This window comes from Dasypus novemcinctus, chromosome 15 (assembly GCF_030445035.2).
Source record: "Dasypus novemcinctus isolate mDasNov1 chromosome 15, mDasNov1.1.hap2, whole genome shotgun sequence".
Classification (NCBI taxonomy): Eukaryota; Metazoa; Chordata; class Mammalia; order Cingulata; family Dasypodidae; genus Dasypus; species Dasypus novemcinctus.
In genome coordinates, this window is record NC_080687.1 from 58261063 (window position 1) to 58287178 (window position 26116).

General features: G+C 35.4%; 1 protein-coding gene across 6 annotated transcripts in view; it reads left to right on the forward strand.

Annotated features, from left to right (window-relative positions):
* RBM26 (RNA binding motif protein 26) overlaps positions 1-26116 on the forward strand; it is an 88748-nt gene that overhangs the window by 14020 nt on the left and 48612 nt on the right. For 3 of the 6 annotated variants that reach the window (XM_071208241.1, XM_071208244.1, XM_071208245.1), the window contains exons 2-9: positions 14005-14123; positions 14787-14923; positions 18937-19025; positions 19586-19803; positions 21923-22183; positions 22911-23150; positions 23586-23726; positions 24075-24215. In XM_071208241.1, the coding sequence (XP_071064342.1) occupies positions 14005-14123; positions 14787-14923; positions 18937-19025; positions 19586-19803; positions 21923-22183; positions 22911-23150; positions 23586-23726; positions 24075-24215 (1346 nt within the window). Of the gene's footprint in view, positions 1-14004; positions 14124-14786; positions 14924-18936; positions 19026-19585; positions 19804-21922; positions 22184-22910; positions 23151-23555; positions 23727-24059; positions 24216-26116 lie in introns of all 6 variants that reach the window. The other 3 variants (XM_071208239.1, XM_071208240.1, XM_071208243.1) reach the window with 2 other exon arrangements.

Here is a 26116-nt window from a genome sequence, read left to right on the forward strand (position 1 = left end):
AGACATCTCTGGGTCTTTTTCTGTTGACTGTTTCTTCTCATATGGTTCACAGTTTCTTGCTATTTCATATGCTTTATTTGATTGTGTGCTGGGCTTTTTATGTAAAAGAACTGTAAAGACTGAAGTAAATGAGATCTGTCTTATTAAGGGACTTGTCTTTTCTTTTGTTAGGTCACTGGGATAGAGACCAGTCATTTTCTCTGTAGTTGAACTGGTTCTGGGCTTTTTTATAACAGCTTTAGTTTAATTCAGTTAACCACTGTCTTCAAATATTTTGCGATCAGAATTTTCGCTTTGGCAAGGCCTAGAATCTGAACACTACTGAGATTCTGGATATCTGCCTGAGCTTTACCTCCAAGCTCCTTGCTTTTGGAACTGTGGGTGATGTCTCTTTGTTTCACTGCCCTGCTGCCAGATTTTTGAGTTGCTGAGATCTCTTCAGTCCCACTTCCTCCCTTTAATACTTAGGCGCATTCTTGGCATGAATTATTTCTTCTCCTGTCTTTTGTAAAATAACCACTCAATACTTTGCTTAGCCCTCCTGCCCTTCCTCCAGACTCTGGCAGTTGAAAACTGGAAGTGCCTTGGCAATAAATTCAAGTTCTTTCTCCCTTCTTCCAGTTTTGGAAGAAGAACTACTCCTGAGTTCTTGGTTGGAGAGTAAGGTTTTTTACTTCACATAATGTTTCTGAGACTTATCCAGTGTTCTGTATATCTAGTAGTTTGTTCCTTTTTATTCCTGAGTAGTGTTCCATTGTAGAAGCATGCCATGATAATGGATGTACTATTTTTAGGCCTGATAAGTTAATTTAACACAGTTTATTTTCAGATCTTTAAATTAAAATTAATAAATGTGCCCCCAAAACCTACTTAAATAGTATAGAAATAAAGTGAGTCTTCTAACCCCTTACCAAGGCACCATAAGTAAATATCTGAATATACATATATCTGTAAAAATAAGCATACCTAGTTTGTATGTGTTTTAAAAATGTAATTTTTTACATTGATGGCATCATATTCATGTTTCTGCAATTAATATTTCAGTTAACACACTCTGGACAGCCTTTCATGTAAGTACATTTCTTAAGTAGGTTCCCCTTTTCCACTGGTTACATACTATTAAGTCATGTGACTATTCTTTCATTTGTTTTAATAATGCTTTATTTATGATGTGCCCACTACTTTATAGGAAAAAATTGCCTTTTTAAAAATTTATTAAAGTACTCCCTGCATATAGTTAAAATGAAGGAAACTTACCAGGGGGCTCTGAATTGAAACATAAAGTCCTCTTCACACTTCCTACCCCAGCACTTTTAGTATTAATACATAGTCTTTATACTTTAAAAACAGCTGAGGGAAACAGACTTTGGCCCAGTGGTTAGGGCGTCCGTCTACCATATGGGAGGTCCGCGGTTCAAACCCCGGGCCTCCTTGACCCGTGTGGAGCTGGCCATGCGCAGTGCTGATGCGTGCAAAGGAGTGCCGTGCCACGCAGGGGTGTCCCCCGCGTGGGGGAGCCCCACGCGCAGGGAGTGCGCCCGTGAGGAAAGCCACCCAGCGTGAAAAGAAAGAGCAGCCTGCCGAGGAATGGCGCCGCCCACACTTCCCGTGCTGCTGACGACAACAGAAGCGGACAAAGAAACAAGACGCAGCAAATAGACACCAAGAACAGACAACCAGGGGAGGGGGGAAGTTAAATAAATAAATAAATCTTTAAAAAAAATAAAAATAAAAAATAAAAACAGCTGAAATCCAATTTTACTGAGTTAACATACCATAGTTTACTTAACTGTTATTATGTTTTATGTGTCATTTAGGTTGTTTTATTTTTGTTTTTTGAGGTAACAGGGCTGGACATTGAGCCTGGGACCTTGTATCCTCATATGTGGGAAGCCAGTGCTCAACCACTGAGCCACATAGGCTTCCCTGAGTTGGTTTTTTCGTTTGTTTGCTTGTCGTTTGTTTTTGTTCTTCTAGGAGGTGCCAGAACCAAACCGGGGACCTCCTATGTGGGGAAGCAGGCACTCAACTGCTTGAGTCACATCCACTCCCTGTTATTTTTTAAGTTTTACTCTTTATAATAGTAGTCAGACCGTGAAAGAGTATATCCCATTTTGAAAACGACTTCGTAAACTTGCTGTAACCAGTCTGTAAAGATTTTCATGTACTTTCTCGAAGTGAATTGTACTAAAGCTTTGATGCTTCTGGTGACATTAAGTAACCCAAATTGGAAAAACAGATAATGTCTGTGAGAATACTTGGTGTGGGGGAATTAGGAATATTCAATATGATTAAAGAGTAGGAAAAGTCTTTTCAATACAGCTAGCTTTGTTGGTTTCAGATTAAGAAGGGGTTTTATTGCCATGTTGAAGTGTTTGGATGTTTTGGGTGGTGTAGGGTATGGGATACTGAGGAAGATTATTTAAAGCAGGGGAGTAACTTTGATCAGATCTCTGTTTTAGAATGATGCTTTTGGAATGTGGCGATTTAATTAGATTGGAGCATTTTAGAGAAAGGAAGACTAGCTAACAATTTTTTATTCTAGTTTAAGGGTGAGTTGTGAAATGCCTGAACTTGGAATGTGTGCACGGGCTGTCTAAGCATTATATGACTTTGGAGTTGTCCTAAATGATATTGCAGGGTCAGATGCTGGACATTATATATCCAGCCATAACCCGCTGAATGTATCGGGGAATAGTGTGAACTTCAGAGTAAACTATTATCCACGTGGTGCAACAGTGCTCCAAAATGTGTTTGCCAAGTGAGATGAGTGTGCCACAGCAATGGGGGAGGTTGTTAGTGTGGGAGGAGTGGGTGGGGGGAATACGAGAAACTTTTATGTTTTTAATAATGTAACCTTTTTTGTGATGTCCGTATCTTCAAAAAAAATACAATTTACAAAAATAATGGGGGTGGGATGTGGGTTATATGGGAACCTCTTATGTATTTTTTTTAAATGTAACATTCTATGTGATCTATTTAATTTAAAAAAAGGTAAGTCTGAAGGACTTGTCAAAATGTCAGAGAAGTTATTATCGATTTCTTTTTTATATGTTACAGATCTGAGAACTTGTTAGTACACCTTTATATTTCATCATAATTGGGTTTGACATAAACTGTGAGAGTTGTTTTTTGTGAGTTTTGGTTAAAACACTTCTCATTTAATATGCCCTTATATATAATGTCGGTATGGTTGGTAGATAACTTTTAAACACATCCTGATAGGTTCTGGGGGAAAAGGGGAGTATTTACTTAGAATCCCTGTAGGGGAAACAAGACAAACATACCAATACTTCGAATGTAACTGTGGTTAGAAATATGTACAGCTCATTAAGCTTACAGAGAAGATATCTAACTGGGATGGGCAAGTTAGGGTGGAATACACAAAATACTAATTTTAGTTACTCTTTAACCCTCTCAAAGGTTCAGAGGACCTGCACCGTGAAGAAATGGTCCCTTGAGATTCTACTAGTCTGCATACTGAATTACTTTGAAATTCAGTTAAATCGGGGTTCTTAACATTTTTGTTCCACGGTAGCCTTTGACAGGAAATGAATAATACTGTAATTTATTTATTGCATTCATTCATAAGTGAAGGAAATGCTAGATTTCAGTTAGAGGTCAGAAAAAATATAGTAAATTTTTTTTTTTCCATTCAAGCTCACGGACGCCCCCTGAAATCTTTCCGTGGACCCCTGGTTAAGAATCCCTGAGTTAAGTAAAGTTACTGGGGAGGGAGTACAGTGATGGTGAAAGCTTAGCATTTTATTACTGAACAGAACCCACTTTTTCAGATCATATTCACAGGATCAGTGACTTCCTTTTAAAAATGAAAATACTGAAGCTCAGGGAAATATAATGCTAACCCAGGATTATATAACTAGTGAACCAGTCTAGAAGTCTGAGAACTCCACTTTTTTGACGTCCAATCCAGTGCCCTTTTTTTTTTTTTTTTTTTTTTAATAGCAATATTAGCCTGCCTCATGGAAAGGCTAACAGTTTGGCTTAGAAGACAGATTTTAAACCAAGCATATTCTTAGGGTTTTGGCATCTTATAACTTTTAAAAGGTTTTATCATATTCCATCCATTAGTAATTCCTAAATATTTGTTATGGTGTTTGGCAGGCTTATAAAGTGCTTTCTTATTTGTAATCTTATCCGTCCTTATTTGGCCCTCTGATTATTTCTAAACTGGCAGCCAGCTCTTAACTCAGATGAAGAAACTGAGGCCCAGTTTTCTTAGTCCTGGAGTCCGTGAGCTAAAAAATGTGTTGAACAATTTGTTTTTAAAGGATGATTTTTCAACATGATTTTGGCAGCAATATTAGAAAAGGACTGATAAGTGAATATATGCCATATGCAGCCACATTGCAATAGCCAGACCTTTTCCCCTCTTTTTTTAAATATATGAAGAAACAGGTCTTAAGGACTCAGCCAAGTTGACACAGTGTAACTGAACTAGCATTTTCAGATTTCTGTCCTCCTAGTGCTGTCTCTTTTGGGTAATTCTGCTGCTGTGATCATGAGAGAAAATGTTTCCCATCCTCTCTTCTCCCTTTTTAGTAACTGAAGGGATGAATTACCTAGGCTCTGCTTTGTAACTAGGTGGTCTGTGCACTGGCATATCAGTAAACAAAGGGGTAGCCTTTAGGAATCAGCCCTTTCCCAGAAAACTTAACTTTTCCTCAACTGTGAATGGAATAGAAATATGCCTAAATGTGGAGTTACATTTTGGGCTGCCATATTAGCATTTCATTGCAGTTCCACTTCTCTTTTATGAGGTAATTCTGTAGTATGCTGAAACTGCAACTGTCTGTGCTGTTTGCCATTTGGACTACTACTATTTGTACTCAACAGTATAGGGTTTTACTTTGGTTTTGTCATTTAATTATTTGAGTATGAAGATTGTCTTTGTCTTTGAATTTGACACTTAATAGATGTTTTCTAAGTAAACTTCTAAAACAGTGTGGTCTGAGAACTCCTGGAGTTTCCTGAGACCCTTTTATGGGATCTTTGAGGTCCTTACTTTTTCAATTATGTATATGTAAAAGCAGAATTTTCCTCACACATTTCAACCAATCACCATATCACAACAGATGGAATGCAGAAGCAGATACGAGAATCTGTTGGTCTTCTATTAAACCAGACATTAAGGAGATTTGCAAAAATGTAAAACATTGATACTTTTCTCACTGAAGTTTTGTTTTAGAAAATATATTTTAAAATAAAAATAGGTATTTATCTTAAATTGTAATAGGTTTATTTTTTACACTAAATACTTAAAACTTTTTCAAGTTTTAATTCTTAATATGGTAGTAAATATTAATAGTTATAACCTTTTCAAACCAAAGCTCTTTGGAGTTCCCTGTACTTTTTAAAGTGCAAAAAGAGCCTGAGACCAAAAAGTTTGAGAATCACTCTTCTAAAGAAGGAATCACTGCTATTTGTTGTGGTCTAGGGGAATAAAGGAACTGACTTAGAATATTTTTCAGTGTTATAATTACATATTGTGATGAGTTTTTACAGTAGTAAAAGTGGTTTGTGTGATGCTCATTGAGGGTATTTAGATATGCTTATTTTGTGATGGTGATTTTATTTTGTAGGATGAACTCTATATAATAATTTAACCGTAAGTTTAACTTTTATTCTAATTAATATGTACAAATGACCTCGTTTTGCCTTTCTATTTGAATTGATTGAAGCTATATAGTAAACTGAGGTAACTGAATTTTTCATTATATGTGTTACATTGTTTGCAGTGAAATTTGGATTTTTGAAAGGTAATCCTAAGTTCAGAATAATAAAATCATGACTTTGATGCAAATTAGATATTTTTCTTGAATATAAAATGAAAATTTGGTAGGAACAGATGTGGGTGTATATCCGTGTTCTAAAGTTACTGAGTTAACATATTTAAATTTAATTTTTAATTCCCCACTACCACCCCCAGCTTCTCCTTTTTTGAAGGTTACTGAAAATGGAAGCTTGGGTTAAATTCCATCAGTTATCTTTTACCGAATTCTGAAAGCTCCAAGAAACTTGAACAAAACAACAAACTTCTTTTCTATATATTTTGTGTTTTAGCTTTCTTTATTTTGTTTTATTACTATTTTGAAAAATGTAAATTATGTAAAAACTAAAACTAACATTAATATATGATTAGTGTGGTAGGAGGATTAATTTCAACCTTTATATCTCTGGGTAATTTGATTCATATTATTTAAAATATTAAGAAAATGCTGTTCCTTTGGGAGATTTTATTATAAATTTATTTTCTGCATTGCTTTGGCTTCTCTAACTGATGTAATTGGGTCTATATCCCTCCCCATATACAAATGGTCACCCCTGTGCTTTTTAAGGGTGGGTATACATGAAGCTGGAGCCTTCAACTCATTTCTTAAAATCAAAATGCTTTTCTTATTCTGTCCTTAATACATGTATTTCAATATTGATGGAGGTTTTATTTTTATGCCTTTAAAATCACTGGTTTGGATGACTTTATAGTGATTTGGATATTACATTTGCCAAAGGTCACTAAAGTTATCTGCTATGTGTCAGACACTGTTCTAGATCTGAGATATATAACTTAGAAGAAAAAAAAATAAAGTCCCTGTCCCCACAGAATTTACTTGGGGATATAAGGTGGGAAGAGAGTCTGTAAATGCACAAATACATACATACATACAATATATCTGGAAAAGGGCAGCCTAGGCAGAAGGACCAGACAAAAAGGGCCCTGGGGTAGGATACTTACATAAATAAGGAACAATAAGGAGTCCAGTAGGATGAAGCAAAGTGAGACTTTCATAAACACTTGGATTTCTAACCTCTTACTTCTCCAAATATTGCAGCCCCACTTTTCTTCCAAACATTTTCAGGATGTTAGCAGTGTAGCATAGGGTGAAGTCTAGCTGTGACAAGAAATGTAACATTTATATCACAGTACATTTGCTACAGTTCATGAAAGAACATTTTAAAAAATAATTATACCATTAACTGTAGTCTATTGTTTATAGTTGTTTATGATAGGTTTCACTGTTTGTGTTGCGTAGTCCTATTGAGTCATACGTTATGTTGTCTTTTTTCCCCCTTTATTCTTTAAAAATTTTATTTATGTGTTTTTTTGTGTGTCTGGCTTCTTTCACTTAGTATGATGTTTCCAGGGTTCATCTGTATTATAGAATGTATCAGTACGTCATCATTTTTTATGATTAGATAATATTCCATTGTATGGATATACCACATTTTATTTTTCCATTCATCAGTTGATAGGTGTTTGGGTTGTCTCCGTTTTGGGGATATGTTAATAATGTTGCTGTTCTCCCTGTCACTTCTACTGGACCTGTGTTGGTGCTGGGATTTAGTGTATACCTGGGACCTGAATCTCTGGATAGCCAGGCCCTGACCCTCAACAGACTTGCAACTCCTACCCTCTGGTTTATTGGACTTACCCCAGCCAGCAACATGGAGGTGAAGAAGGTCAACCACCACACCAGGGAGCCAAGAGTGCCTACAACTAAAAGCAGGAGAATTGCATCCAGCATCCATGTGGAATCTAAGCCCCCTCTTGATATAGATATGGAGTGGACATAACCATTCCAGGGTCCACAGGATGGAGGAATAGAGTTTGGATTAGAGTGGACTTACTGATACTCTATTCATGCACTATTGTGATTTGTAATCAGTGAAAATGTAGCATTGACGTGGAGAAAGTGACCATGGTAACTGCTGAGGGTGGGGAGTGGGAAGAAGAGATGTGATGTGGGGGCATTTTTCAGGACTTGGAGTTGTCCTGGGTGGTACTGCAGGGACAGTTACCAGACATTGTATGTCCTCCCATGGCCCACTGGATCGACTGGGGGAGAGTGTAAACTATAATGTGGACCATTGACCATGTGGTGCAGCAGTGCTCAGCGATGTATTCACCGAGTGTAATGAATGTCCCATGGTGATGGAGGATGATGGCGGGTTGGGGGGTATATGGGGACCTCATATTTTTTTAATGTAACATTAAAAATAAGACAAAAAAGTAATGTTGCTGTTAACATTCATATGTTAGTCTTTGGGTAGATAACTAGAAGAGGAATTGCTGTGTCTTACAGTAAATTTTTATGAAACTGACAAACTATTTTCAAAATGGCTGCACTGTTTTACATTCTTACCAGCAATGTGTAAGAGCTTCAGTTTCTTCATATGGTTGCCAGCATTTGTTATTGTCTTTTTTTTTAGGAGAAAAAGTTGAGGTTTACAGAAAAATCATGCATTAAAAATACAGGGTTCATGTGTGGAGCTGGCCCATGCGCAGTGCTGATGTGTGCAAGGAGTGCCGTGCCACGCACGGGCGTACTGCGTAGGGGAGCCCCACGCGCAAGGTGTGCGCCCCGTAGGGAGAGCTGCCCAGCGTGAAAAAGTGCAGCCTGCCCAGGAATGGCACCACATACACGGAGAGCTGACACAGCAAGATGATGCAACAAAAAGAAACACAGATTCCCATCCCGCTGACAACAACAGAAGCGGACAAAGAAGACACAGCAAATAGACACAGAGAACAGACAACCGGGGTGAGGGGGGGAGAGAAATAAATAAAATCTTTAAAAAAAATACAGGTTCACTCATTTATAAATTCTCCACATATGGCTCTTCTGCCCCTTTTATTTGAACCTGTAATTAGCACTGTACTTGATAAATACATGTCCCAGAGAAATCCTTGGTCCGTTCATGTGGCATTTGAACCCTGAATGTCAGCAGAGTTGCAGCACCTACTCTCCAGTTCATTGGACTCACCCAGGACAACTAACAAGGAGATGATGATGGACAACACCCATCACAAGAAACAGAAGAGTGTCTGCAACTGCAAGCAAGATGGTTCCATCTATCTGCCCCATGGTATCTGAGCTCCCTCTCAGAAGCAGAATGGGCATCACCATCTCCAAATCCTCAAGATTGGGGAATGAACAATGGACTAAAGTAGACTTTATATTCTCTTATAGACTTCTTATTATTCTAGCAATGGAAGAATTCTTATTAATTTAAAGGCAGTGGCCACCAGAAGTTCTGACGGATGGGATAGGGAAGAATAGGCTTAATATGGGGGCATTTTTGGGACATTGGATTTGTTCTGCATGACATTGCAGTGAAGGATACAGGCCTGGCCTTTATATATTTTGTCAAAACCTACTATGTGGGACAGAGTGCAAACTATAATGTAAATTGTAGTCCATGGGTAGTAGCAGTGCTTCAATATGTGTTCGTCAATTTTAACAAATGTACCAGACTATTGAAAGGATGTTAATGTGAGAAGGTATGGGAGGGGGAGGAAGTGGGGCATATGGGAACCCCTTATATTTTTTTATGTAACATTTATGTAATATGAAGCTTCTTTAAAAATTAAAAAATTAAAAAACAAACACAGTGTTCCCATGTACCACCATATTATTAGCTCCTTGCATAGGTGTGGTGCATTCATTACAGTGTTTAAAACATTTTTTCTTCCCTAATGCAGACATTTTTTAAAAAATAACCGACCCCTTATTATCTGAGTAAAATCTTTTGATTAGGTAATTTAAATGTTTTTATTCCATTAATTTTGCAGTGCAGCTTATTGCTACATGTTCAAATAACACAGCCCTGGTACTTTTAATTAATAAGACAAAAAGGAGATCACATGTCCCAGATCTATAATATTCTGATATATTATTTTAAAATATGATTCATTTTTTTATTTTATATTTGCAAGTATATGCTTTTCTTTGTTTTCAAATATATTGAAATAAAAATTGAATGGCTTATAGGACTTAAGAAAAATTGCAAATACAGCTGTTGCTGCTAAATGTGAAATTTATTATAAAACCTGGTTTCTGTTATATATCTTGAACTCTTAAAATTTTAAAATTAACCTGCCATTCGGACTGGAATTTTTGTGTGTGGTAGTTGATTTTGTGTGTGGTAGTTGATTTGTTGTTATTGTGGCTTCATTGGGGTTTTTATTTGATTCCAAGTGATTTCCTACAGATGAAGTTGAGCAAAGAATGATCAGAACACGTAATATGAAATTGTATCTTGCTGTTTTATAAAGCTGTTGTCTGTAGACCTTAATAATTACAAAAATCACAAAGGTCTTTCTCTAGATTCTTAGCAGCTAACATTTTTATTCACTAATACAGTGTCCTATTTTTAAAACAATAGGGTGGAGAATGGAACAAATTTGGTGTTTGATTAAGAGAAATGTAAAATGACATTTATAAACAGCAGTAGCAGTGTAACAGAATATAACACAGATGATAGTGTTATATATCATGATTTCCAGCAAACTAAATATATTTAGCTTGATGTCAAACTAGGTTGATATCTAGTTGATTATGCTGATTCAGGTTACCTTAATATGAATAAGTACTGTTTCATGGTCTTGTGCAAATTTACCAGTTTGCCGATGCATGTATATCCATAGACATACCATAAGGATATTGTCTCATTTTGTCATGCTCATTTCATCACAGATCTAAGTATTTCCATGTGCATTAAGATAAAACATAAAAAATTAATTTATTTTATGCCATTTCGTGTGTATTTATAAAGGTTTTTTTTTTGTAAGTATATAAAGTAAATTTGAAAGAAAAAGTAAAAGTTTTTTAAAATCTCTTATGTGCCATTAAAATAGATATTATTTTCCCTGTTTCTTGTTTTGGTCATAACTTAACTCAGGTCTTAGTAATAAATGGAAATAGATTTGTGAGAAAAGTTGATTTATGATTACTGAGTAATAAATTACCCTGAAACTTAGTAGCTTTAAACAGACATTTGTCATCTCACAGTTTCTGTGGGTGAGGATTTGATAGCAGCTTAGCTGGATGTTTCTGGTCAGTCTCTCATGAGGTTGCAGGCAAGCTGTCAGCCGGGGCAGTCTTCTCAAGGTTCAGCTGGCACTGTAGACTCCTCTTCTAATTTCATTTATGCATGGCTTTTGGCTGGAGGACTCATATCATCACCACATGGTCCTTTTCATAAGTTTGCTCAAGTGTTTTTGGGACATAATGGACAACTTCTCCAGAACAAGTCATCCAAGAGAGAGAAAGGATGCCACACTGTTTTTTACGATATAATCTCAAAAGTTAGATACGGTTACTTCTGCCATATTTGTTAGAAGCAAGTCACTAAGTCCAACTCCTTCCTTCAAACTTCTGTGCAGGCTTTATAAAACAAATAACAGAACACAGATGGTTAAATTAGGTCTTTTGATTCACTTGTGATTACCTATTTTTCATAGGTGGTTATACTGTGCAATCAAAGCTGTCTTCTGTCTTAAGATGTACGTTAAAGTCAATGACGTGGCTTCTATATTTTTATAGAATTATATATTCCAGATATGTTTAAAATGTGTTTTTGATATGTGTTCATTTTTCTAGATTTATTTTAATGTGTATGGGTTCTTCACTAATACTACAGCATTTGTACTTTAGGTACAACATGTGTAATCTCTTTTTTGTGTTTATTGTTAGAGTTAAAATTGCCCACATTCCAAAAATAAAGCAATAAAAATGAAGGAAAGAATGTTAAATATATCATGTATGTATCTGTTCCTCAAATGAACTGCTAAGTTATTCCTTTCTCAGCTGTTATCTCATGTCACTTTCCTCTGTTCTGCTTCCCTTAGTGCCATTCCTATATCTTTTTAAAAGCTGATTGTTAAACTTTTTTGTGTTATCAGTATCATTGAAAATCTGATTTATTTACCATCACTTATGGCATGGAAGTAAGCCATTGTATTTTTGCTACCAAGCTAGGAAATTAAGTCTAAGCCGAAACCTTTGATTTGATTACTAGGTTGGGATTTTGCCACACTTGTGAGATAGAAGACTAATGGAAGGAAAGTGAGGCACAGGTGGTTGAGGAATTGTTTAGAGGCAACTTAAAATAATGGACTTTGAAAATTAAGCTTGAAAGGGGAGGTTCCTGGAGGATGTAAGCTGTAGGAACTGTGTCTTGGGCAGCAACTGAGGATGAAAGGAGGTGGAGGCATTGTGGATAGTTTTTAAAAGGAGTAATTGGGTAAATGGGGAGTTGATGGCTGACTCTTGATTTTTACAGCAGTAGTAAAATGCAGATCTGGTTTCTGGATAGCTTGTAAAAGTTTACTTAACTGTTGTGGTTAAAGGCATGGACTTTGGAATAAGAGATATAGGTTTAAATTCTCATTCTGTTACTTGTCATGTTGTCTTTGGCAGTGCTTAGCTTTTTCCCAACCTCAGTTTCTTCATTTATAAAATGAGAGAGTGCTAAATACGGTATGTAACACAAGGACCCACTGTATGGCACAAACTAGGTTTTGAGTAAATGTTAGTGGTTAACCGTCGCTGCTATTTTATTATTTATTTAACCTACCTTATAAAATGATCTTTACTAGAAATTTTTTTAGCTTAGTTAACAATTGTTAACCTGTTTTTTTTTTTGAGTAGCATGAACATAGTTCAGGTACCAGAAACTTCCCTTCTTGATCCTGTCCCCCTTCACTTATTTCCCATCCCCAAACAAGTAGACCATTGTTATTAGCTATTTGTTTATCCTTTCATGTATTTATTATTCAAACATAAAACCATTCCAAATATATTATTTCACCATTTTTCATGTAACTGGTAACATACTGTGCAAATTTTTTCTCTGTCTTGCTTTTGAAGCTATATATATTGAAATTTTCTCCAAAATACAAAAAGTTCCTCATTTTTTACTTTTATATACTTTTGCTGTATGCCATTCCCTTTTGTGGATTTAGTATAATTTATTTTTCCAGTCCTTTGTCAGCGGATATTTGTTCATTTTTTCCTTTACAGTATTGCGCCAATGGATAACTTGCATCCACGTTATTTTGAACATATACATATATCTGTAGGATAAATTCATAGAAGTAAACTTTGTATCCACGGGTGTAGATAGGCATTTGTGACTCTGCTAGATAACTGCCAAAATACTCTCTAGGGTACTACAAGTGTACTTACACCAGCAGCAATGTATGAAATCAGCCTATAGTTTTGCCTCCAGAATATATTTTCCTATTTTTTTGGATTTTGCCAACCTGATAGTAAAAAATAGTATTTTTCTGTAGTATAAATGCATTTATCTTATGAACAAGGTTGTAGTTTTACTCATGTTTTAGAGCCATTTCTATTTCTTTTTCTATAAAGTATCTGTTTATATCCTTTGACCTTTCTGTCTTGTGGGGTTGGTCTTATTAATAGAAACTCTGTATTTTAGGGAGATATATTTGAGCTATTTTCATGTCTTTTGACTCTTCATTCCAGAGTTTTAAAATTTTATATAATTAACCTTTTTCATGTGTGTATTTTATATCATGATTTTATTACTTTATAGTTATAAAATAACTTTAATGTTTTCTTCTAGTACTCTAATGATTTCATGTTTTTACATTTTAATCTCTAATTGTGATATAAGGAATGAATTATGGGTCCAGATTGATTTTATAAAAGATAACTGCGAAGTTGTCTTAGCACCATTTATTGTAAAATCTCTTCCTTATTGATTTGGTGGATGCTACTTTTATAAAATCTAAATTTCTTTAATTATTTGGGTTTATTTGTAGACTTTTTTTCTACTGTTTGTTTAATATACTGTACAGTGTGGTTTCCCTTCATTCTTCTCTATCATTTTTCGGGGTCTGTTTGTGTGTGTAGAGTAGCCTTTTCGTGTTTATTAGAACCATACTAATTATATTAGTTTATGATGCTTTAATATTGTTTATACTTTGTTATGATTTTTAAAAATAAGACATTGATTTTTTAAAAATATAAATAGTATATATTATTTGGAAGGATGCTGAATGATGATTACATATACCATGTAATATATGTTAATATAAAAGAGACAAACTTCTGTTTGTACATATATTAAAATATTTAACTATTTTATCATATCTACTAAGTTAGTTTGACTGGAATTTGTAAAATTTGCAGCTTTTTAATGGCTAAATTTTCTTAATATTGCTTTTTTCTTCAGCTGTGATGCAGATCCATCAGCCCTAGCAAAGTATGTTCTGGCTTTGGTAAAGAAAGACAAAAGTGAAAAAGAGTTAAAGGCATTATGTATTGATCAGCTAGATGTATTTCTTCAGAAAGGTAAGATCTTCTGTTTAAAAATATTACTTTTATTTTTTAAAAATTATTTTAAAATAAGAATATCCAGAGTCCTAAAGAAATCCAGTAAAAGACAGGATCTAATTGTAACAAAGTTGAACAAAGTTATTACTGATTATATCCGTAGCTCACCTAAAATGGAAGCCATCTGTTCTATTAGGATTCTTATGTTCATTCTTAAAGTATGCTGATAGTTTTCCTTACATAGGTAAAAAGATGAAGAAAATGACTGAACCCTTTATTTAAAGATATTATTGCCTAGGAAACTACTTTGAATAATATATTGCATATTACTTCTCAACTTTTTTCACTTTGCTTATTATGTCTGAAGAATGATAATATTTGTGTGTGGCACAATGGGTAGGGTATATGGAAAAGACTGGTCCTGGCTAGAAGCGACTGGCCCTTAGGCTTTGGCCATTCCAACCTCCACCAACGTGAAAGTTGAAGTTGAATGGATCAGTGTTAAAATGGGGCTTGTGTTATGGTACACTGGTTGCAGAGCTATTACTAGCTTTAGTATAATTTCTAGATTTATAAATGTCCAGTTATCTTTCACCCTGTTAGAGGTCTGATGTGTAGAAGTGGAGAATTAGTATCTTAGCACATGTCTTTTAATATATGGCACTTTGGTTTTACTTTTAGAGACACAGATATTTGTGGAAAAACTTTTTGATGCTGTGAATACAAAGAGTTACCTACCTCCTCCAGAACAGCCGTCATCAGGAAGCCTAAAGGTAGAATTTTTTCAGCACCAAGAAAAAGATATTAAAAAAGAAGAGGTGAGGATTTGTGTTATTCTTTAATGTTCTTTAAATACATATCAGGAAAAATTAAACAGTTTTATTTTCTTGGGAGTCCCCAAGACCACCTACAGGTTTGATGATTCACTTGGAAGACTCATAGTTTATAGTTACATTCATGGCTGTATTTATTAGAGTGAAAGCCTATAAACAAAATCAGCAAATGAAAAAGGCACATGAGGTGAAGTCTGGGGAAAAACAAGTGCAAACTTTCAAGAGTCCTCTCCCAGTAGAGTCATCAGGACACTTTTAATTCCCCCAGCAATGAGTTGTGGCAACCAGTGTGAAATGTCTACCAAGGAAGTTTATTAGAGTCTCAGTGCCCTGAATTTTTATTCAATTATGGTCACATAAGTACCCTCTGCCTAGAATGTATCCAAATTCCAGACTCTCAGAAAGAAAGCAGGTATTAACCATAAACCATATTGTTTATAAAAACAGTTCAGGTACAGTAAGCCACTCTTATCTGGAAATGATGGGAACTCTTCCAAAATGCAGGTTCCCAGATGACAGACAGCCAAGGGCTGGCCTTGTGAGCGACCTTTCTAAGGATAAGTCTCAGGCCTGCTATTAATGCTTTTCTGCACAGGATTTAATAGCCATGGAGTCCTACCAGGATTCTATGAAAATAATTAGACTGATAGATCTGCTTCTGTACTACATGCATTTATTAGGTGACTTTTTCTTTTTCCTTTTAAAGATTTATTTTATTTCTGCCCCCATCCCCCATTCCCCCTGTTGTCTGCTCTCTGTGTCCATTTGCTGTGTGTTCTTCTGTGTCTCCTTGTATTCTCATTAGGTGGTTCCAGGGACCGATCCTGGGACCTTCCAGAGTGGGAGAGAGGCACTTCAACTCTCTGTTCTGCTGTGTCATCTTATTTTCTCTCTCCTGTCTCTCTTATTGTGTCATCTTGCTGTGCCAGTGCTCCGTGTTTCCTGGCACTCCTCTGCAGGGTGGCTTTCCCATGTTGGGCAGCATTCCCATGCAGAGCGGGTGGCACTCCTATGCCAGGCAGCATTCCTGTGTGGGCCAGCACTCCCGCATGGACCAGCACTCTGCTTGGGGCAGCTTGCTGTGTGGACTAGCCTGCCCTCACCAGGAGGCCCTGGGCTTTGAACCCTGGACCTATCCTATATGGTAGGCAGGAACCCAATTGATTGAGCCATGTCCGTTTCCTGGTGACTGTTTTTTAAGATAGTCAAACGAACTTTCACAGGGCAGTGGATTTCATATTTTCAAATTTTTTCCTGTATTATATAAGCCTCTCTATTCACTCTATAATAGTTTCATCTAATTCTGATAGTCTCAATTTGGTTTTAAAACTTCTGATTACAGCAAAAATAATTTCTGACAATTAAGCTGTTAGATTTCTTCAGTTAGCACAGCTTTAAACAAATCTTCGTTAAAATTTTGATTCTACTATCCCCTGCTTCATGACCTTGAGAACATTACTTTTCTGAACCTCAGTTTGCTCAACTGTGAAATGGAAATATCAGAGTTGTTGTGAGGAATAAATAAAACAATGTATATAATATTGTAGCAGTTTGATATTATTGATAAATTCCAAAAAGAAATATTGGATTATGTTTGTAAACTGATCTTCTCCTCAGTGCATATTAAATTATATTGGATTCATAGGTTTACTTGATTAAGTTACATGTAAACCTCTTGTGCCAGTAGGGCATTGAGTCCCCACCTTTTGGTGGGTGGGGACTCACAGATAAAAGACATGGCAAAGGACAGAGTTGAGGGTTTTTGATGTTGGAGTTTTGATGTTGGAATTTGATGCTGAAGCCTTAAGCTGGAGCCCCAGGAAGTAAACTCACAGAGGCAACAGAAACAAGCCTGGGGAAGGGAGGAACCCAGGAATCCTGAACCCTAGCAGATATCAGCAGCCATCCTGCTCCAACACATGAATATGGACTTTGGTGAGGGAAGTAACTTACGCTTTATGGCCTGGTACCTGTAAGCTCCTACCCCAAATAAATACCCTTTATAAAAAACCAACCAATTTCTGATATTTTGCATCAGCACCCATTTTGGCTGACTAATTCAATGACCTGGTAGGTTCTAAAAAAATGGTACTGGTTATTATCATTAGAAGATTGTTGTGCTGTGGAAACTGGTTGTGACCTTTGTTTTCTTTCCTGATACTCTGTTATTCTTTTCCCAGATATATAAGTAGTACATATATATATTGCAATGATACATATACTATTATATAATAATTCACAAATATATTTTTCCATCTCTGTATGTCTGAATGTGACATCCTGTAATATTTTTCATATATATTACTCTAGTTTTTCCTGTTCCTAAGAATATTTCCCCCCCCAAATACTATCATACTGTATAATTGGGACACTTGCTTTTTTTAGTTAAAAATTTCTTAAATCTTTTTTATATTTCATTGTTTATATTCTTTTAAATCAGCGACATAATTTTATACGGTGTAATGTATTGGAATTAGATTCAGTTTATGATACTAATAGTAAAAGCACAAAAGATCTATTTTTCTGTGATATGTACAAGAGTTCTGAAGTAGACAGCTGGGGTAGAATGGTGGTTTCAGATCTTAAAGGACCTGGAGTTCTTTAATTTTCTTCTGCACCATCCTTAGTGTCCATCTACCTGGAATGCAGGCAGGATAATTGGGTGGCAGCAGTAGGAAGGAAAATAGAGCAAGGACAAGGGGTGTGCATCCCAACTGAGTTAGCCACCTTAAAAGAACTTTCCTGGAAGCTCCCACTCACTGCCTCTGTTTACTCTTCACTGGTCACTTCTATCTGCAAGAGAAGACCAGAAGTGTAGTTTTATAACTATATATTTCATAACCAAATGTATAGGGAATTTGTTAGTAAGAAAGAAAGGGAGAGTGGATATTGTGTTGGCAACTGTTTATGCCACAGAGAGATGATATAGAATCATTTATTTGTTTGCCTGTTGGTGGGTGTTTGGATTGTTTCTGCATTTTTGCTATATAAATTGCATATATATTTAGAGAAGTTGTAGAATTATATTTTAATTCTCAAAAAATCTTTAATAAATTAAAGGGCTCTTGGTTTGAGAAGCAGTCTTCCCTTAAAGTAATACTTCACCAACCTTTTGTTTACCAGTTGTAGAAGATATTTATCCTTGATCTTTCTGAACTGTTAAAATGTCAGCTAGCAGTCTGGGTTTGTTTATTTTTTTTATTTTTTTTCAGTCTGGGTTTTTTGTTGTTGTTTTTTCTTTATTCGGAGGTACCAGGGATTGAACACAAAAGTTCATTCCACTGAGCTATGTTTGCTCCCCAGTAAGAGTTGTATTTTTTTTCTTTGTTTGCTTTTGTTTTTTTAGAAGATACTGGGGATTGAACCCAGGACCTTGCATGGAAAGTGGATGCTCAACCAGTTGAGCTACATCTGTTCCCCAGTCTGGGTTTTAAATGTAGGTGTAGTGAAAGTTCTCAAATGTGAAATATGATGATTGGTCAATATAAATTACTTGCAGGAGTACAAATAGAAGGGAAGTGCATCAGGAGGGTTATGTTTGTACCTGTTTTCTTCAGCAGGCAGAGGGAGATGTAGAGGTAGGTAAGGAAAGTCCTTAAATGAGAAAAAGGCAAACTATTAAGAGAGAATGTTGAAGTGTTTTTTTCTCATAGTTTGGCCTCTTAATAGGGTTTGCATATATTCTATCATTCCAAATGGGACACTTTGGCTTTTCACTCATTTTCTCAAAATGAGGATACTTACTTAAAATGTTTTCTCACCACCGTTATCTAGGGTGAGCATTTATGAGTTTCTTTATCATTCACTTTAACTTTTAAGAGGCATGCCTTTGTGGCTAAGTAGAATGATTATACTTTGTAAAGGAATTAATTTTGTTTCAATAACTTTTAAAAGAAGACAGTTTAGCTCCTGTGTTTTAATATTTAAGCCATTAAAAGAGCACTGTGGCAAAGAGTAACTGTTGCTAAACTTCTATACATTTTTTTTTTGTACTGCAGATAACAAAGGAGGAAGAGCGAGAGAAGAAGTTTTCCAGAAGGCTAAATCACAGTCCTCCCCAGTCAAGCTCCCGATACAGAGAAAATAGGTGATCCGTTCATTGAGCGATTCTCAATATAGTAGCAAGTAATTTATACTCTAACTAGTATAGGAAAGTTCCTTTTTTACCAAGAAAATCTAGGTCAAATTTATAGATCATTGAAGTGACATTTAGAGCAGTACATGACATACAGAAAACACTTGATAAATATTAATTTTTATTTTTATTTCTACCTTCAAATCTTAATGTGAGACCTTTTTCTTGCTGGAAGTTCTGTTGAATGTGAATACATTGTTTTTTCACTTGAAGGCTTCAAAGTCATTTAGAATAGAATGTATGTGATGTGTTCCTATATATGTATGTGACTAAGTATATAAGACATTTTGTTCTGTAAGTAGTGTAAGACAGATGTCTATATTTAAAGATCCCTTTAAAGGGATATTAGAGTGCTTAAACAGCTTATTCATTTTTTCTTCAATTGTCTTTCAATATTTATTTTCAGATAGTGGGATAAAGAATAATGGTACAGTAATTGTGACTTTTGCGTTTAATTTTCTGTTTTATCCCTTTAAAATTATTTACATAAAATTAATCATGTATTTTTTTAGGAGTCGTGATGAGAGGAAAAAAGATGATCGTTCACGGAAAAGAGATTATGATCGAAATCCTCCTCGAAGAGATTCTTACAGAGACCGATACAATAGAAGACGGGGACGGAGTCGTAGTTACAGCAGGAGTCGCAGTCGAAGTTGGAGTAAAGAGAGGTTGCGTGACCGGGATAGAGATAGGAGCCGGACTAGGAGCAGAAGCAGAACACGGAGCAGGGGTAAATAATACATATATATGTGCATTTTGTTGGTGGTCTTTTTTGGCATGAGAAAAACTTTTATTTGAAGATTTTTGTTGCATTTTGTTAATCTTTTCCTTTTTTTTTTTTTTCTGTTTTTCTGTTTTCATGCATTTTGTGGTCCAAGTGAATGCTTTTTAAAATTTCTTAAAAAAATTTTTTTTTTTTTAAAGATTTATTTATTTTATTTAATTTCCCCCCCTCCCCTGGTTGTCTGTTCTTGGTGTCTGTTTGCTGCGTCTTGTTTCTTTGTCCGCTTCTGTTGTCGTCATCGGCACAGGAAGTGTGGGTGGCGCCATTCCTGGGCAGGCTGCACTTTCTTTTCACGCTGGGCGGCTCCTCACGGGCGCACTCCTTGCGCGTGGGGCTCCCCCACTGGGGGACACCCTTGCGTGGCATGGCACTCCTTTGCGTGGCATGGCACTCCTTGCGCGCATCAGCACTGCGCATGGCCAGCTCCACACGGGTCAAGGAGGCCCGGGGTTTGAACCGCGGACCTCCCATATGGTAGACGGACGCCCTAACCACTGGGCCAAAGTCCGTTTCCCTCTTTAAAATTTTTAATACCGTGAAAATTAAAATTACATTGAGTTACTACTACACACCCATCAGAATGGATAAACTTAAGAGACTGAATATGCCAAGTATGGGTAAGGATGGAGATGAACTGGAACTCTTCAGAAAACAGTTGGGCAGTATTTTCAAATGTTAAACATAGACCTTTCATATGAGCTAGCCATTCAACTGCAAGTATTTACCCAAGAAAATGAAAGCATATGTCTACCCAAAGACTTGTACATAAATGTTTAATGCAGCTTTATTTGTAATAGCCAAAAACTGGAAACTGTATATCAACATGTGGATGGGAAAACAGATTATAAAGTATTTGTACAATGGAATATTACTCAGCAATAATAAGGAACGGACTGCTCATAGATGCAACAGCATGGATGAATCTCAAAATAATTAAGCCAAGTGAAAGAAGCCAGACAAAATAGAGTATACATATGTATATAAAATTTTAGAAAGTGCAAACTTAATTTTTGGTAACAGAAAGCAAGTCAATGATTGCCTAGGGATGGATTACAAAGGGGCATGAGGAAACTTTTGGGGATGATGAGTATGTCATTATCTTCATTGCAGTGGAGGTTTCACAAGTTTATACATAGGCCAGAACTTATTAAATACACCTTAAATATGTATACTTTATTGTATATCACATACTTCAGAACTCAGAGAAATGAAAAAATTAGATGTGCATGTTCATGAGAACATGTTATTTCCAACATGTTTCAATATGTATTATTGAAGATGTTGTAGGCAGTAAAACAACTAAAATACCTGTGAGTAAGGCACCATTACTCAAGCTTAGATTTTTGTTACTTTTGGAACCTTTTTTGTACATTTACCTTCAGGTTTTAGAAACCACTGTTTTTGGCATTTTATGATGCCAAAGTTATTATAAGTTCTGTATTTCTTGGTTAATTATTTTCTTAGGGGTGTTCCCCTTCTACAGGCGTGCGAGACCTCTCTGCACATTACTGTTTGTCTAACCTCCTTTGTTCTTTTCTCGTTTCTTGAGATCATATAAAGCCTAGTTAGTGTCTTTGTTCATGTTTAATATGAATTCCTCTGCTTTTCCTCTTTGCTTGTCCGTTTTTATCTCCAGTAAGTAGTGGTCAATGTAGGAAGTCCTACTAGGGTCTTTAGTTGCATTGTAACTAAATGTTCATTTCAGGAAAAATAATCATGCTTTTACATGCATGTTTTATTTTATGGGTTGAAGTAATTATGCATACTAAGGTTGTGATGAAGAAAATTTAAAAAATCTTTTTTTTCCAAAAGCAGAAACTCCAAGAAAAAACACAATTGCAATAGCTTTCTGCTTATTTTTATAGTTTAGGTCATATTGAATAGAAATAACTTATCTTGGAACATTAGGGATTATGTGAACGATTTTTAAAAGAAGAGGTTTGTGCAAAAATGTAAACAGTTTGTTCATATTTAACAAAATATCACTATTATTTAGAACTGGGACTTCCTTTTGTTTTGTATTTAATAGTGTATAGTTTTATAAATCATTTCTGTTTTGTTGCAGAAAGGGACCTGGTAAAGCCCAAGTATGATCTGGATAGGACAGATCCATTAGAAAACAATTATACTCCCGTGTCTTCAGTACCTACCATTTCATCTGGCCACTACCCTGTACCTACATTGAGCAGTACTATTACAGTAATTGCTCCTACTCATCATGGTAATAACACTACCGAAAGTTGGTCTGAATTTCATGAAGACCAGGTGGACCATAACTCTTATGCAAGACCACCAATGCCAAAGAAACGATGTAGAGACTATGATGGTGAGTCTTTTGACTGCTTCATGAAGTACTGAATTAATATTTAATGTCAGACTTACCTCTGGTATTGGCAGTAGTAGGAAATTACTGCTAACCACTTCATGAATCCCTTAATATTATTGAAACATTCTTCAGTCATCGGTATTGTTTATCAAGATAATGTTTATTTGTATGTCAGTATTAATCTATTGTTGTAATTTTCCAGTTAAGAATAAATATCTCCTGAAATATTTGTCAGAGGGAGTATGGTACTGAAACATGGTTGCCAGAACCCACTGGTTCTTGGAATGTAGAAACGAATGGGTGTTCCATATAGAATGGTTATTGGCACATAGGTAGGGTCTAGAAATGCGAATATCACTGTATCACCTATGTAATAATTTTATAAAAGAATAGAATATAAGACTTTAAGAATTTACTCTAAAATTTGGAAAATAATATTAAAACTGTAGTAGTATGAGTATTCTTAAAGTTTTATGTGAGCAGTTTACATGAAGCATGTTTCTAATGACAAAATATGACAAAATTTGATCTCTTTCTAGCTAGGTATATATACATAATTTGGTATTTAGATATATTATCACTTGTTAATAATGGAATTAGCCTAAAGCTCTTAGAAATGGGTGTATCTATTAAAAATGCTTACACTTAAAATAATCTTATTTAAGTTAGCTTAGGGAACATTTATATATCTGTGCTTTTCACATTTCTTAATTATTTTTCCTCACAGAAAAGGGTTTCTGTATGAGAGGAGACATGTGCCCTTTTGATCATGGAAGTGACCCAGTAGTTGTAGAGGATGTGAATCTTCCTGGTATGCTGCCTTTCCCAGCACAACCTCCTGTTGTTGAAGGACCACCTCCTCCTGGACTCCCCCCACCTCCACCAATTCTTACACCCCCGCCTGTGAATCTCAGACCCCCAGTGCCTCCTCCAGGTCCATTACCACCCAGTCTCCCACCTGTCACAGGTAAGTAAATATGTTTGTTTGCCTATATTTATGGTGTGTCTGTTCATAGTCTTTTTTTATATAATGAGTTTGATACTTGCTTTTGTTAAAATTTAAACTAATCCTTATAGATGACTGCTAGAAACTAAGAGGCAGATGCTCCCATTTGGAATACCCCAACTTTGTAGGGGATGCCAAACCGCTTAACTGTGGTTTGGAGTGGATCTAAATTATGCATGTCTTTGACAAACCCCCCTGCCTGCAGTCCTTTATTAATTAAGGCAAACCTGTTTGGAATATATTAAAAGGGTATTTTGCCTAAGAAAACTAGTTTAGTTGTGAGAGTTTGGTGATTATAGAAATGATTAATGGAAATACTGTGTTTGGATATACATATAGTAACTTATTTTATTTGTTTGCTTTCAGATGATATTTCTTATTCTTTGGTTTTGACAGGACCACCCCCTCCACTTCCTCCTTTGCAACCATCTGGCATGGATGCTCCCCCAAATTCTGCAACCAGTTCTGTTCCCACTGTAGTAACAACTGGCATTCATCATCAGCCTCCTCCAGCTCCACCCTCTCTTTTTACTGCAGGTGCAGTTTTGACCCTTTATATATTCATTAGTTATTATAGCTTTAGATGAGAAAATTTAAAATGTCAGGGAATGAGTTGCTCTGTTAAGACAATGTTGTCCAGTAAAATTATATATAAAATGCAATGTAGATATGGTGAGTATCTATTAAGTTTAAGTCATCAGCTGTGAGTTTTTTTAAGGAACTCATATTTTCTTTTTAAAAATAAAATTTTTTATTTTTCTAAAACTTTTTAGATTATATATAACATTATATATTAGTAATATGTTATGTAGTTTTTGTATTATTATTAAAATTACCAAGTGGAATTTTATAATTGTTTTTTAATTACAGTTTTTGTATTACCAGATACATATGACACAGATGGCTACAATCCTGAAGCTCCAAGCATAACAAACACTTCCAGACCTATGTATAGACACAGAGTGCATGCACAAAGACCTAACTTGATAGGACTTACATCAGGGGATATGGATTTGCCACCCAGAGGTACTATGATTAATCTTTCTTAGAGTTTTCATAATATTGAGAGTGGCAAAACATTTGTAAAGAACGGACAGTCCTTTGTTTATTGGACTTGAGTAAAGGATGGTGATTATGTTTATTCCCTAAATCCTTTGGTCTCCCTTCAGAAAAGATAAGGTTCCCTGTTTGTTGTTTCGATGATACTTTTTACTACCATCGAGAAAGGAATTTCTCAACAGTACATATTTGCTCAGGTAGTTTTTTTTTTTCATTTGTATTTTGTGTGATTCTTAGTCTTAATTGGTTTGTTTAAACTCTTTGAAGTAATACTTTATAATTTCTAAAGATTTATAATTTCTACAGATTTCTAAAGATATACTTTCTAAAAACTCTTCCCTAGTTTGTATAATAATATCAACTATAGGAACTTAAACTTTTTGCATACTTTATTTTTGTTTATTTTTTACATATTAGAATTTGATATTGGTTGACTTATTGTTAAAGCAAAAGGAATACTGTTTTAGGTGACACATTACATTTTAAAATTTTTTCTTAGAGGAGACAGGCTTTTTCATAAAATTTCTAACAGGAAGAGGACAGCTGGTACAGTCATAAGCTAGGGCTGCATAAATGCTATACTTGAGATGCAAAGTGATAGAGAAAGGTTAGAAGAAGAGAGTTCACATTAATTTGAAAGATGTAGCCTTGCTACAGATAGCATTTGAAATAGGGAACCAAGAGATTGTCAGACGTAATAGAAAATATTGTGTGAACTATTTTCTCCCAACCAGCTCGACTAATTTTCAAATCCCATTTTCTTTCCTATCTTTTCTAGTCAGAAAAAAATCATTCCTCATTAATCATGAAAAAAATTCCAACTTAAATAGTAGCTGTTAATGGATAATGTGGTTTAGAGATTTGTCATTACTTTGCATATCTTAATTTGTCCCTTGGAAGGTGTCTGTTTAAGGTATTCAGAGCATCTGCCTAGAATGTTTAAGGTACCTTTTATGATGAAGTATGAGGAAAATTTTAATTCAGATTTATATCTTCTTTGAGATCATAGGACATTCAATGTAGACCTCCACCTTCTTGTTAATTCTCCTTGAGGCATTGCAATAGGTAGCATTAACAACAACAGCAGAAAAATATTTTTAACTTATATGCAGATTACGTGTAATTGAAAAGTGGTGACTTGATATTGTGGCTGTTCGTGATGTTTATCCATCCTCCAAACCTCCCCCCCCATCTTCTGCCACAAACTGCTCCCCTGCTCCCTTTCCCTCTTTGACTTACTGCTTGGCATTTAATTCCTTTACGTTATACCGGTACTTCTTGATTTTATTGGGGCTCCTACTTTGTCCTCTCACCTGCTCTGGAAGTAACTATATGCCACCACAGATGAATATTTATTAGATCCTTTCCAATGCTAGGCCAGTTTCTGTTTGTGATAGAGGGAAGGAAGAGTGGCCAAACCTTTTGCGTATAAAGCTTATCCTGTAGAACTTGGAGTTATGGTAATTTTAACTCCACATGCCTATAATGACAACTTACAGAAAGAGGCCCTGTCTAAAGAAATGTCTGTGTACCTATTTACAAGTTAGGATGTTTTTTCTCACAGAAGTATTTTTGAAAATAGTGATTATTTTAGTACTGTTATTTAGATAAATCATGGCCTTTTTTTTAGCTAATTAGGAATTTGTTTTCCGTTAATAACATTATTTTTATGAACCAGACAACTAATTTAGCAATCCATTCTGAAAATGGTGATTATTTTAGTACTGTTCTTTAGATAAATCATGGACTATTTTTTTTAGCTAGTTAGGAATTTGTTCTCCATTAATAACATTATTTTGTGAACCAAACAACTAATTTAGCAATCTATTCAAATTGAAGCTTTCCTATATTCCTTATCTTTTTTCAAG